Source organism: Strix uralensis, chromosome 1, assembly GCF_047716275.1.
Source record: "Strix uralensis isolate ZFMK-TIS-50842 chromosome 1, bStrUra1, whole genome shotgun sequence".
In the NCBI taxonomy this organism is placed as follows: domain Eukaryota; kingdom Metazoa; phylum Chordata; class Aves; order Strigiformes; family Strigidae; genus Strix; species Strix uralensis.
In genome coordinates this window covers 148,091,173-148,105,834 of record NC_133972.1, presented here as the reverse complement: position 1 = coordinate 148,105,834, position 14,662 = coordinate 148,091,173, and the positions used below count along the sequence as shown (strand labels likewise).

Here is a 14,662-nt window from a genome sequence, read left to right as displayed (position 1 = left end):
TGGGGTGCTATTTGCTGCTGTCATTTGTAGCCTGCTTTCAACTTTTGCATGCTTGCTCAAGGTAAGAAGTGAGGCAATCATTAGGCTATAAATGTGGTGACCAGTCTTAGCAGTTACTATAACTTGAAGTCATGTGTGATGGGACATTGTATTATACTACAGGGAAATATATAACAGAAGGGCACATTTGTCTGCCCTTCAGCTTTGTGCCTCTGTGGCTTATTTCTGGCTGTTTTCTCTTCTTCTGGTTTTCAGTTACTAGATTGATTGTCAAGCAGGAATGAACTGTGTGCTGAGACCTGTTTTTCTTCTTGAATGGTAGACAAATTTCAATGAAAATGGAGTCAAAATAGATGGGATATCAATATTAGAATTAATGGGGAAAAAAATAAGCTGAAACAGCCTAACATACTTCAAAAAGCATTTTTTTAAAAACAGGGTGAGAGGAAAGGAAAAATTCCACCAGTTTCACATTGTCTTGTTTTGATATATTACTTCAAAGAAGCTTTTTTCAATCTATAAATAATTCACTTAGAAATTTTGTATTTTTAATGGTCCAAGATAATGCAAATGGAAAAAAAGACACAATAGAAAGAAAAAAAAATATCAGTATGGAATTACTTATTCTAATTTTTTTGTGTGTGAATACCTTCAAAAGTTAAAAGATCTGTTCTCACTGAAGGCCATTATCCCATTTTGCAGTATTGAAAATGTTGTGAAACAGACTTCCCATCCTCTGGATAGTTGTGAACTGTAGTTTAAGATGGATATGCTAAAGGGAAGTATAATTACTCCCTAAATATTTCTTCTCACTTAAGGAAGAATAAGAATTTCATTTCTGTCAAAAATGAGCCTAAGCTTAAAATCTAGAAATGAGGAATTAACAAGTGTATATAGTTAAAGCACCCAGGTTTATAACAAGCTATGACTTGTGGCAGCCCCAGAAAAGGAGCAACATCTGGAAAAAATGGAATTCTTGTCAATTGCCAAAACTAAAGAGGGGGGAGAGTAGAGGGGCTATTTTCTGATTTAAAGAAGGGAAAGAAGTCTCTCTTCCCTTGTTTTAACACCTAGTAGGGCAAAACAAAGTTTCTGAGGTTTTGGAGTAAAACCTCAGTGAAACCACGTGGTGCTCTATAAATTCAAGAATTGTAAATTCATAACATATTAGAAGTGAAGTGCTTAGGCAGACTTAGCTGATTTTGAAATCTAAGGTCTATGACCTCTAGCTTTATACCTGTTATTGAAATTATTCCCTACTTCATCAAAGGAAATGAGTGCTGAAGGAGTGTGTAGTGGGGATCAAAGAGGGAATAAAACTGCCTGGATTTAACTGAACCACAAAATGTTCGCTGCTGACGCTTCAATTACTGAGATGGAGCAAATAATTGTTTCTCGTTGTTGCTCTTGACTCAACGAACTTTTAACTTGCGAGGCAGAGAGTGTGCGCTTCATTTCTGTCTTGTGAAGTTGTCGTGGTGGTGGTGTCCTCCGTACTTACCCAGACCGCAGAGGTGACTGTACAGCACCCGCAGTCACCCCCATGGAGGCTGTATCCATCCTGCATGGATGTGCTGGGCATCAGCATGGGCAGGAGATGCCTGTTCTCTTCCTACCCTTTTAACTCTGATTTCTACCGTAGTCCCCCCTCCAAAAAAAAGAGTTTAAACAGATTCTGTTATTTTGAAGAATGTTATTCTGAAATACTGCATATGGTGTCATTTATAGTGTAATTTTCCCTTTAGCAGAGATTACTTTTTCCTTTGGGAAATACTACATTTTGAACTGTCTGGCAAGGCAGAATTGAACCACATACATGCTTTTTTCCTTCATGAAATTCTTTAAGGATATTTTCCTGACATGCCAATGCCGTCATATATTCATAAAAATGAAAAAAAAAAAGTTCGTCTTTGAACGTTTGGAATTTTAAATTTGTTCAGATGAAGATCTGTCTTCATATTAAAATGAATATGTTTCACAGATGGTATAGCTCTACTCAGCTCTGAAGTGAGTAGGGAATTTGGTTCTGAAGACAAATAACAAATCCTAATAATGAAAAATAAATGTAAGGTGCATTGAATCGCTACAAATAGGAATATTCTTCTGCAAAATGTTGTACTGATTTTAGAACAAGTATAACATCAATTGCTAAACAGATACCTTCTGTGTAAGTAATGTTTTTATAAGTGAGTTTTGGCCTAGTACATTTTGATTCTTCTTCCTGTAGAAGCTGTGACAAACTGTGCTCTACTGGGAATGGAAGGAACCTTTGACATTTTTAATGGCCTCTTTTTTCTTAAAAAACCCCAAATTTACCTAAGTATGAAGTCTTTTTAAAAAATCTTAGTCAGGTCTTGTGATCCTTGAAATTTTCACTTTTTTCCTGGCTGTCATTAATACATTTATTGATAATATTTTCAACTCTTAAGATGTTTAAAAACATTTTATATCTAGCAAAAGTAAGTGGACCTTTTGCTAGAGGAGCAAATGCAAATACTTGGGCCTAAATAATCCCACCAAATTTTAGGTACTTAGGGGAGGTTTAGGAGCGTAGCAAGAAAGCAAGATTGCTGGAGGCAATCTGCATTCCTTACTATTGCATCTCTTTCTTCAATCATGGCAAAGGAAGTGGAGGTGGCCTCCTGCATAACTTGGGTGTCTCACCTTCCTGAAATAAGGTGGAACTAATCTGGGTTGTTGATGAAATTTATGTTTCATAATGTATTGCCTCAGGATTTCGAAACATCCAGGAGAATATGCTGAGTATTCATATGGACTATTACCTGTGTCCTACAAATAAAGTTAGAGCTAATTTGATGGGTTCCGTAGGCACTATATAACTAACAACAGAGCAGCTCCTTTCCCTAGAGTGCAAAGGGCACTTGCTGGAAGTAACAATGTGTGTTTTGTTCCTAGTGCTTACATGAAACTACGAATAGCCTGATATGTGTCAGAACAAAAGTTGTAATTCCTAGATAGTTTTAATCTTGGGATATGGTGCAGTGCTTGTTGTCCTTCTGTAAAAAGTTAAGATTATTTTAGTAATATTTGTTCCAACTGGAGTTATGGATCCTGTTTTTTTGATTCGTTTTCCCAAATTTAACTGAACTTAAATCACCTCTGCTGCTTTCAAGGTTAAATTAAGTAAAGAAATGTTAATTTCTTTTTATTAAAAGAAAATTAAATAAATCCCCAAAGAAAGTAGAGCTAGATTCTGGAAGAAGCACCATGGGCAGTTACTCTTTCTTTTGAAAAATAGTCTCATCCTTTGAGAGAGACTTGGCAGAGGAATGGTGAAGACTACTGTAAGACTTATCAATAGAACATGAATATATCTTTTTTCAGGTTTTTTTGTTTGTATAGTTTCTTTAAGTAGTAGTAGCAAAGGTTTTTAAATTCTTTCTCTTGGCTAAAGTATGGTTATATTCAGCTGCATTATTATTGCAGTTTTGCAGCAGGTTACTTCCACTGCATTTCTTCCACTGCTGTACAGACAGACCTTTGTTACTGTACTTCAGCAGTACACCAAAAAAAGCCAATTAAAATAACCAACAACAATGGTTTCCAAAATACCTACATGCAGACAGCTTCCCATGTTAAATACAGTGCTACCAGTTCTTTGCAATAACTTGATGTTCACAGAGGATCCGATGTGCTCCTTGGATTTTACCAGATGAGGGTAACAGGCTATTTGTGCTCTCTTGTAACTTGTAAGGGTTTTAATATCTATTATTTATTAAACTATGAGCTATGGAATTAACTGGTAAAAGACCAATTCTTTCACTGACATCAGTAAGCTTTGAATCACGTTAAAGAATAATTTGGGTTATGCATTCAAATTACCAACTGCATTGCATACAACAAAAAAAAAAAAAAAAAGGATTTTTAGATTAGATACCCATTTGCACTTAAGGATAAGGTGCTTCTGCATATATGCAGATATTCTCTGCATTTTCAATTACAGATGAAGACTTGGTCCAGTACTTTTACATTCTGTGCTTGCTTTCCTATCCTGAAGTTTTACTTGCTTTTCTCTCAACTGACTAGCTATACTTAAGGTACAAAACCAGTCGTTTCATTGATCATTTCTTTAACATGCACTCTTTTAATATTTGGGCAGCTTATCGTTGAAGAATGCAAACATACTATCAAATATCACAGCTAAGAAAGTTTGTACACATGCACATACGTAGAACTTTGAGTGTTCCCTGGTTCACACTTTAAGCCTTATCACCATCATTAATCATTTGTATTGCACCACAAATGCACAAAGTACATTCTTTGTGCTATATAGTCCCTGAACTTGTTTTTTATTAGTATTTCTAAAGTCATTCACAGTATGTTTCTATTTTATTAAAGTAATTGCTTTAAATTTTTTGTGGTTGGTACAGGCTGTGTATGCATCAAGAGTAGTGAGTTGTGATTTAAACGCTTCTGTGGCCAGAACTTGAATGGACATTCAGAACTGTTTTTTATCTCACAAAATGCTGTTGACAGTTGGAGGTGATAATAGGCAATTTATTGTGTGTAATAATTATTATCAGTCACTGCTTTTGAATAAAAGAGGATGAAAAGTCATGTGTTCTTCCAAGGGTGTAAGCCTTCAAAGATGAATTATGAGAGGGGAAGAGAAAGAGGGTGAAAAAATAGTGAAGGGAACCACAAAAACAAAGATGTCTTTTGACCTTGTAGTATATCTGAAATGGCAATAAACAAAACATCTTTCCTTTGGGCCTCACTTCATTTTCTTAAAACCATCTTTTGTAAAAGCTCGAAAGTTGAGGAGGGCTCATGTTGCCTTCAAATGATCTGAAATTACTCTTGAAGTATTTTTAGTAGCCTGTAAAAAGAGCAGTCACAAGGTCCTTTATGTGTTTTTTAAATGGTTATGTAGTTATTAAAATTCCAGGGACCTGAAGGCTGCTTAGGGTGCATGCAGTACGGCATGCTGCCCATCCCATCGATTTGGCAAGGAAATGGAGGAAAGGCCAGATCCTCCACTCACTGATGTTGGAGGCAGTTGAACAGCCAGAGACAGCTGGGAAAGACTTGACTGCAAATTTTGTTTACAGTAAAGTTAAGATGATCAATTATTGTAGGATGACCACTGCGATTTTAAATGGGGAAAAGGCGCTTTCAAATTGTTTCATGACTTACACACGTTCCAGGCTTTTCCTTTATAGAAATCTGGTCAGAAAGTTACATTGGAAACCACTCCTACAGCAAGGTTCATAAATAATAAATATTATCTCTTATTAATCCATATTTTAGTTTAACTCTGGCTCATGGCAAGTTGCTTCCTCAGGGAATGCAGGATTCTTTACAAGAAGGTGATGAGCCACAGTCCCTGAGGAATTAAATTGTGAAAACAATCTCGGTTTCATACATGCTAATATAGATCTGTTATTCCCTTTCCACATCTATCACAACACATTCTAAATTGTGGCTGATCTTTTATGCAAATAGCTGTCTTATTAGACATTGCGGCTGTATGTGCTAATGTCTCCATGGGTTTCTCGGGCATTTGCTATCTAACCATCAAAGCGGTGGAAATGAATGATGATTACTGCATCCCTTTGAAGAACAAAGAGGAGTCGAGGTTCTAGATACGGGAGTTGGTGATGCCGAGCCATGCGGGCAAATGCAAGCATCATGTGGCTCGTATTAAGTCGGGAAACAATTCGTGCCTGTGTTTTCTTCTTGTGTTTTATTGGCACTGCTAAAACTGCAAACATCTTTCACAGCTGATGTTTTGTTACAAAACATTAATAGGCTATTGAAATTGCAAAAGGCAAGTCAAAACAGTCTCTTAACAGTGGCATTAAAAAGCCAAGAACTAGTTTTGCAGTGTAAAAATGTATCTGTTATCTCCTCAACTAGCTGAAAGTTCAAATGGTACTTTTGTTTTCCACTCTTGTTATTATGATGTGAATGTTACGTGAGAAATACAACTCAGTCTAGAGGGTAGCTGGGAAGCATAACAGAGGGGAAAAACCCCCCGGTGGATTACAGTTTACTGCTTCGGTGTTTTACATAAAATGGGAGTATTCTCTGAATTAACCCAAAGTAATGTATGGAAACATTAGTACACTATAATTGAGTTTCCATTTCGGATTAAAAACTAATGGCAGTCTTTTATACCTTGTTATTATTCCTGAATACCTTTAAAAAAGGTTGCTGAATTTGAGCACCAAAGTTCTTTTTATGCTGTGTCACACACTTTAATTTAAAGAGCCTGGATTTGTCACTTGACATTAAATGTCAATAATTCTTACAGAATAGATAAAAGAAGAAACTTTGTGGTTTTAAAATGCATGAATAACTGATGGGATCATTCCTGCAGCTATACTTCAAACCTTGTTTGAAGCTGTGAAGGAAATAATGGTGGATGTTTAAGGTTGGGATGCTGACAGTAGCCCATTCAGCAGTGTCTTGGCATGCTTTTTGGCCCATGGTTTGGTATCACAGTGCCTTCAAGGGCTGCACTTCCCAGACAGCATGCCTTGGCAGAGCCTGGGGAAGCTCGTCTTGCTGTAACGCAGCTGGTTATGCCTAACAGAAAAATAGAACTCCAGCAGATACTTCAAGGCCATATGTGCACCATTTGCAGATGGTTTGTGGCTACCCGGGACGGTTTGGCCAAAGTTTGTCCTTGGCACTATTCTCACCAAGGCCAGTTGGGAAAAGGCAGATGTTGGTTGTTGTGCGTCTTCTGTGCTCAAACGGTAAATCTGACACTGTTGAAAATGTCAGTCCTCTTGCGAGTGTGGGGTTGATGTCAGGAGGCTTGTGTCATAGAGGTGGTCAAATAGTGGGGCTTATCATCACTATGATGAGCGATGTCTTCAGCCCAGCCAAAATGGTTGAAAACCAGTGTTTTGAGCCACAAGCATAAAAGCCGGGTATTTTTTGACTATGGAAAAAGAGGTGAACTGGGCATGTTCACCTTCTTGTATCTTTTGAGTGGCAGCCCTGTGAGGGGATGAATAAGAGACCATAAGGTCTCTTATTATTAAATGGGTATATTGGGAGTTTGCTAGAACACTACTGAGATGGTGCTTGTTTAGTTACATGGATGGTGTGGGAGCACCAAAATACCAAAAAAAGCATCTTTGGTTGAATGATAGTGCAGTTCCCTGTGCAATCCTGATGTCACCTGCTTGCGCTGTGCAACATAAGAAGCCCATTGAAGAGTCAGGATGGTTGTTACCTAAATGCATTGAAGTGATTTAAACTCTCAGTACCTTGGCTGAGAGGTGTAAGATGGGCACAGACCCAGCTCTCATTTTTACTCTCCACTTTCTTTTCATTCACAGACCTCTAGAGCCCTTGACAGGAAGGTAGGAGAGTGTGGGGTTGCTGTGTTTTAGGCATCTGTTCCTCTCTTTTGCTCAGGGTGGCTGAAGGGCTGCATCTGCAGGTGGGTTTCCTGAGCAGTTACACCTGTGGATGCACACATGCTTACTTCTGCCTCAGACTCCTGGGTGTAGTGTAAATGTGTTTGCCAACAATAGAAACAGCTCACAATACGACATTCACTCCCTGGTTTACTAAAGAAAAAAATTATATAGGAATGTAATTCAGTGGTACCAAATGTGGAATTACAGTGCAATCAGTTTAAATCCTTCTTTTTTTCCTTTTTTTATTCAAACTAACAGGCATTCTGTAATGTTAATAACCCTTGCAATGGGGAAAAAGGTATGTTTAGAAGTTATCTAATAGTCTTCAGAATAGTGATGATTAACTCCAGTGTCTCATTGTACTCTGGGAAGGCTTATGTCTTTGTGTATAATCATGTAAATGTTGCTTGTTACAGTTTTTTCTGATGTTATAAGTCATTGATTTCCTTAGTAACTTGTTTAGGAATAATGCATATTTTTTTTCGATACTGACAGTGATTTTTGGATTGAAAACGATGGGTAGAAAAGATGCCTCTACAGCAAGGACTCCTGTTGACCAATACAGGAAACAAATAGGTAAGAGATCTGAAGAAAAGTTTGTGTACTTAAAAAAACCCTGTTTTTTTCAGCCAGACCAGTTAGTGTAACAAAATGTCTTATTCCTCTTCAAAAACTTTGTTTTGCTCACAAGTGGTGCAAAACAATGCACACTCCAGGGAAACGTTTTTTATATACTGTTGACTAATTCATTCAGCAAAACTTCTTATGAAGACAGTTTCAAGTAACTTGATAAATCCATGTTCTGTGTTTGGACATACTAGTGAAATGGTGCAGTGCAATGACTCCATGATGTTTCTGAACTGTTGGAACTTTCCTGATTTTCCTGTTTCTCTCCAGTTTAAAATACAGGTATTTCTAACAAAATACTCTTCATGCTTTATAACAATTTTTGATACACTGAATGATACAGACCTTTACATTATATAACTGCATTTATTCTCAGACTAATGCAATACTTTTAACATGTTAATAATTTATTTTCCTAGGTCTTTTTCTGTTCTTACCCATTGTGTATGTAGGTAACTTGTATACAAAGTACACACATGCATACCTGTGAATGCACACGTGTACACTCACACAGATACCTACATACCAGACTCAAATCCCTATTTGCTTAAATGTAAAGGTAAGTGGCTTGTTTTTGGAATCCGGATAGGATTCTACCTCTCTAGGTGTTAAATAATATTATAAAACAGACACAATATTTTAAAAGTACGTATATAAAATGAAGTACCTTAATCTATACTCAGTTATTTAGGTAAATGACTTTGTTTTATAGTTGCTAAGCACCTACATCTATGTTTAAATATGCAGAAAAATAGCAAGTGTCGGGGAAAAAAATATCATGGTGAAAGAGCTAGGGATATGCAAACAATCTTATTTTTATCATGTCTTAATTTTTTTAGTGCTGCCTTATTATTTTAAAATAACTGTTTTAATGGTCTTTTCTGCATTTAAAGTTGAAAGTAAGGAACTGTTTTGTATTTTATTTGTTTTAGATAGCTGTGAAATGCTTTATATTTCCTAATCTTGAGCAGTTCTTGTGGCAGGCTTCCTCAGTTCATTCTCTGAGATAGAAACATGGCTGAAAACGTCCGAGTACCTTTACAGATGGGAAGCAGATATACTGGAAAAATATTTAAATAGATGAGCTCCGCTTTTGTGCGATTTAGGTTTCGTGTAGGAAACCTTGCAAAGAAACTGTTACCCAGCAAAAGATGACACCACAAATATTTCACCCAAATGGGTTTAGTGAGAAGTAGGAGTGCAGCAGCTCATCTTTGGGACAGCTCATCCCATGTAACTGGGTGTTCAGAGAGAGGATGATTGCATCAGCTTTCTGGCGTTTTCTCTGCATGTTTTTCATCGTGGTCACTTCTTTTACAGCAGCTTCCTTTAGGGTTGCTTTTCTTCCTTTTGTGAACCCCTCCAGGTGACCGCAGTTCGACTTGTTTATTGAAGTCCTCTGCAGGGTGAAAGAAGCTGGTGATCTCTAGTGGGATCCCTGGAGATCAGGTTGGGCTGCTGGAGGACCGGGGAGGTGTAAAGCTGCATCTAAGTATGCGACTCCCAAAATTACCACAGCTTGAGCTATTTCTTGCACATTACTACTGTGTGACACTGCGGTTACACATCTCACACCAGTGAGATACCAGGACTGGTCAGCTATGCCTTGAGCAGGGGAAAGAACACTGTGCTGTAGCAAGGGGGCGACAGTATTTGTATTGGGGCCCAGCACTCAGAGGACTCAGAGGGATTCTGTTACGTTGCTGACTCTCTGGTTTTGGGCTAGTGTGTTGTATGAACAATTTGGCACCTTTCCTGTTAGCCGATGCAGCATCATGATCCATTGGGTACTGCAAAATACAGTGTCTGAGGGGGCTCATAATGAGCTCATTTTGCTTAGATGCGATGCATTGCTCTTAACTTGGCAAAAGCAAGTGTTAAAAATTATCGTAGGGAAGAATCTCACACCGGCAGGCAAATAACCGAGGAGGTGTTTCTGTGATTGTAGTATTCCTTAGAGTACAGAGAGCAAGAACTAAAACAGACTATCCACTGCCTTTTGCTCTGATGATGGTGGTTTCAGCTCCCATTCTGGTCATTCACTGATATAGCCATAGAGTTTGCCAATGGAAATTAGTTCTCTGATCTCATCAGTGAACTTAATGAATGTGAGAGGGGGGGAGTTGAAAATTTGTGGATATGGTTTTATACTGTAATATTGCAGGTATGTTTGAGTTTTACGTATAGCATTTTGGGCTAGCTTTAGGCCTCGTAGCTGAGCTTAGTGGAGCTATCCCTCGAGTCTCATTGTGCCTTTAGGTGTATTATAGGACAAATAGGTGTGTTATTGACAAATACTGTCCAGTAAATGACTTTTCTTGCCGTAACGAATATGGAAGTCTTTCATTTTTTTGCCATTACTTCTTGATTTTTTTCTTTTTATATAGTTTTGAGTAAGTGATGATAATTCATCTGTTTATCACAGAATCACAGGATGGTTGAGGTTGGCAGGGAGGGACCTCCGGAGGTCATCTGGTCCAACCCCCTACTCAGGCAGGGCTGCCTACAGCCAGTTGCCCAGGACAGTGTCCAGATGGCTTCTGAATATCCAAGGAGGGGAACTCCACAAACCCTCTGGACAACCTGTTCCTGTGTTTGACCACCCTCAAAGCTTTTTCTTTATGTGTTTCAGTGTGTGCCCGTTGCCTCTGGTCCTGTCACTGGGCACTACTGAGAAGAGCCTGGCTCTGTCCTCTTTGCACCTTCCCTTCAGATTTTTATATACGTTGATGAGGTCTCCTCTGAACCTTCTCTTCTGGGTAAACAGTCCCGGGTCTCTCAGCCTTTTCTCATAGGAGAGATGCTCCAGATCCTTAATTTTAACTCTTCTTGATCTAATTCTTCATGATTTGATTTAATTCAGATACTTATTAGGAATTATACAGGAAGAATTTAAATTTTTTCTTAAAATCCATTCATCAAATAAGCCATTCGTCAAATTTGGCAGCTTAGGTGCTTTTGCAGGAATGCTTTATTGTGAGGCTGTTCTGTAGAAGAGCCAGAATACAGAATGCCATCATGCTCCAGGACTGTGTAGCTTATGGGAGGGTCATTCTTGTTTGTAGGAGAACAGAGATAGAAGGCTTATCTGTTTTGGAGATGGGCATTTGATCACACTTTCCCAGATAGGTTATATCTAGAAAGAGTGGGCAAAGGGAGACTGCATGGGACCTGTCTTTAAAAAATTAATTTATTAAACGCATTTAAAGTTCTGAATCCATGCTTAGAGTGATTGCTGTCTTTCCGTTCCAGGCATTTGATATCTATGGATTCTTGAAAATATTATGATGGATGCTGACTGAACAGCTATCTGTTGCTGACTAATGGTGTGTTATTTTTCAGCTCACAATTTAATGTTTTCTAGCCTTGCTGGATAGAAGGTAACCAGATTGAAACATTTTTAATATTTTTTTTTGATGAAAAATGGCAGTCTTAAGGAACAACATGTCACAAAGTCATGTCAACTTCAACACAATTTTCAGTTAGATGTTTAGTGGAGTAATTTGAAATAAAGGCAGATTTTTAATTTCATTTTGTTCCAAGCTTTCTGTTTTGTTCTGAGTTTCCATACGGCATGCCACATGTTTGCCCTGTGCCACGGTTCAAGTTCATGTTGATCACTTCAGTTCAGCCGTTTGCCTTTTTCTCTCCTCCATGAGTACAGGATCATTCATGTCTTGTTTGCCAGTGTGCCGCTAGCGGTTGCTGTTTGCTTCAGTAGCATTTTCAGAGGATTCCCCCAGCATAGAGATTGATATTGCTCTTCTCTGTCAGCTGGCTTTCAGCCATCTCTCCTGCCACCAGCCAAAATTTGTCTGTAGTGCCTCTCGTTCAGCCAGTGCTCCAGTATCCGACAGTGACACTGCCTTTTCTGTGGGGGAGCAGAGGCAGCCTTTTAGTTATCAGACCAAACTGGCACTGGCTTCGTGAAGACTGTCCCCAAGTGGGACAGGGAACAACAGCAGCAAGCTTTTCAAACTGCCTTAGACTGTGCCTGGAGGAGGGAGGATGGCACCAAGGGAATCTCTCCCCATTCAGTTCCCCATGAGCAACCGAGGCTCTAGAGGAGGCATGAGGAAAAGTAATTTTAGTGCTCTTTATTCAGCTCTCTCTCACATACCCAAACATATACCTGTAGTGCAGCAGCACATGGGGCAGCTGTTCTGCATAGCCTTTCCTTCTCACTGCTGCTGTTTGTGCTGCTGTGCTTAATTTGCTGGGATTGGAGGAAAGGTGTGAGGCAGTATGCATCTTTCTGCATTTATGCAGCTTTGCTTCGCAAATGCTGTGAAAATAGCAACAGGTTTTGCACCATATTTGCTTTGTTTACTGTTATGTGTGCTTTAAGTTCCCAGAACAATTCCACATGTATATTTTCCATCCTTCTTCATCTGGTGTGTCGCTTGCTCGGCATGGAAGCCGCATGATTTGTGGGTAGTGTTCATGACTCGTGTGATTGCGGGATCCTAAGCAGGCATACTGAGAGGATTATAGCATAACTAAAACCTGGTCTACAAATCAGGAATAGACATACTTTTGGCTCTCATTACTATTGTGTTGCTGTAGCATAATTTTTCATGAGGAGAGGTTGTTTGCCAATCATTCAACCTCCAATTTGTAGACTCAAAGGTCTGCTTATTGTCTGCTCTGTATCTTCTGGCTGGCCGACTTGATCCTTTAGGGGTTGGAGCTTATATAGATGTAGCCCAGGGGATCTCTGGAGTGAACAAGGCTCCTCACATCCCCTGGGAAGGAGTAAAAGTTATGAATGAAAATAATGTATCTTTTTGTTTTGGAAAGCACGAGGTGCTAGGCTGAGCACGATGGCTGATGGTGGAGGTGGTGCTCACTGGCATAGCACGCACAGAGCAGTGGGGCGATAAAGGGCACTGGGTGGAAGTCCTGAGTCCCCAGCTGTAGCAGCGCAGGAGGAGAGAGAGAACTGCCACCTGAACTAACAGATGAAACAGATAAAACTCTGTGGGTAAAGTCACCCCTTTTTTAAAACTCCTTGGTGTGGTGAACTGACTCACCGAGAAGAAAGGCACCTCATCCTAGTGCCGAGGGCTACGGTCCCCCTGTAGCCCTGATGAGATGGAGAAGAGTTTGTATCTCAGCGTGAGCGTGGTGGACAGAGCTGGGCTCTGTTGCCTCCCAGCCTCCTGCACAGTCGCTCAGCTGTCAGCTGGGTGATTTGTAACAGAAAGCAGTCCCAGTCTTCCAAACCAGGAATCGTTTGTGGTAGTATGGTTGCACTGACAATCTGAAAGAATAGACCTTGGTGGGATGGGTGGATGGAAACTAGTGGTAACAAGAATGTCTCTGGGGTTCCCACCTCCAGCTACCAGCTCAGTTGTGAGCATGGACCTGTTGCCTCCCTGTCTCCAGAGGGAAGCCCTTCTTTTGGCAGATTGCCATCTCCACTTGCCCTACTGCTAAAAGAAATGTCTTTACTCTCTACCACCACACCATTTCCTCTGTTTTCCATTACTGTTCACCAGCTCCATTTTTTTATAGAGTTAATGTCCCTCCTCCTTCCTTATCATGAGTAGTGCCTTTACATACTGAAATCAGTCTGACCACTAACAGTCTTCCTTTTCAGATCAAAAGAAGGAAAAGCATTGTATTTTGATACTTTCTTCTGAAATACATTACATACTTTGAAGTGAAATGTGATTGTTTTGTTTTGGATCAGAAAATGTTTGTTATCAGCATCAAAATTTTAGATTTCATTTCTGAAACAACAGCAACAGCAGCAACAGCAAAAAATGTTTGGACAGAATTTGTGCTGAAAATTTCAAAACCTGACCATTTGTCACCAAACAGGAATTCCTGTATCTTTTGTCTGTTAAGAAAAGGCACAGGACCAGAAGGCAGCATTTGCATCATCAAGATTGCTCTCTGCTGTCAACAGCAAAGATGTAGCAGGCCTGATGTCAATGGAATGAATTCTCCAGCCTATTTTTTTAATTAGTCATCTTTTTTTCCCCATATTTGATGTCAGTCACTGACATCATCTACATGGACTTGTGTAAAGTATTTGACACTGTCCTGCATGACATCCTTGTCTCTAAATTGGAAAGACATGGATTTGATGGATGGACCACTCGATGAATAAGGAATTGGCTGGATGGTCACACTCAGAGCTGTGGTCAATGGATCGATGTCCAAGTGGAGAGCAGTGATGAGCGGCGCTGCTTAACGTCTTTGTTGGTGACATGGACAGTGGGATTGAGTGCACCCTCAGCAAGTTTGCTGACGACACCAAGCTGTGTGGTGCGGTCAACACGCTGCGGGGGAAGGGATGCCATCCAGAGGGACCTGGACAGGCTGGAGAGGTGGGCCCGTGCAAACCTCATGGAATTCAACAAGGCCAAGTGCAAGGTCCTGCACATGGGTCAAGGCAATCCCATGCATAAATATGGGCTGGGTGAAGAGTGGATGGAGAGCAGCCCTGTGGAGAAGGAGTTGGGGGTATTAGTGGATGGAAAACTGACTACGAGCCAGCAGTGTGTTCTTGCAGCCCAGAAAGCCAACCATATCCTGGGCCACATCAAGAGAAGTGTGGCCAGCAGGTCAAGGGAGGGGATTTCCCCCCTCTACTCTGCTCTCATGAGACTCCACTGGAGTATTGT

General features: G+C 39.8%; 1 protein-coding gene across 2 annotated transcripts in view; it reads left to right on the top strand.

Moving 5' to 3' along the window:
• Positions 1 to 14,662, top strand: part of TRIQK (triple QxxK/R motif containing) — a 64,796-nt gene that overhangs the window by 10,284 nt on the left and 39,850 nt on the right. For both annotated transcript variants that reach the window (XM_074884414.1, XM_074884423.1), the window contains one exon: positions 7,896 to 7,976. In XM_074884414.1, coding sequence (XP_074740515.1) covers positions 7,916 to 7,976 — 61 coding nt within the window. In that variant the 5' untranslated portion in view covers positions 7,896 to 7,915. The remainder of the gene's footprint in view (positions 1 to 7,895; positions 7,977 to 14,662) is intronic.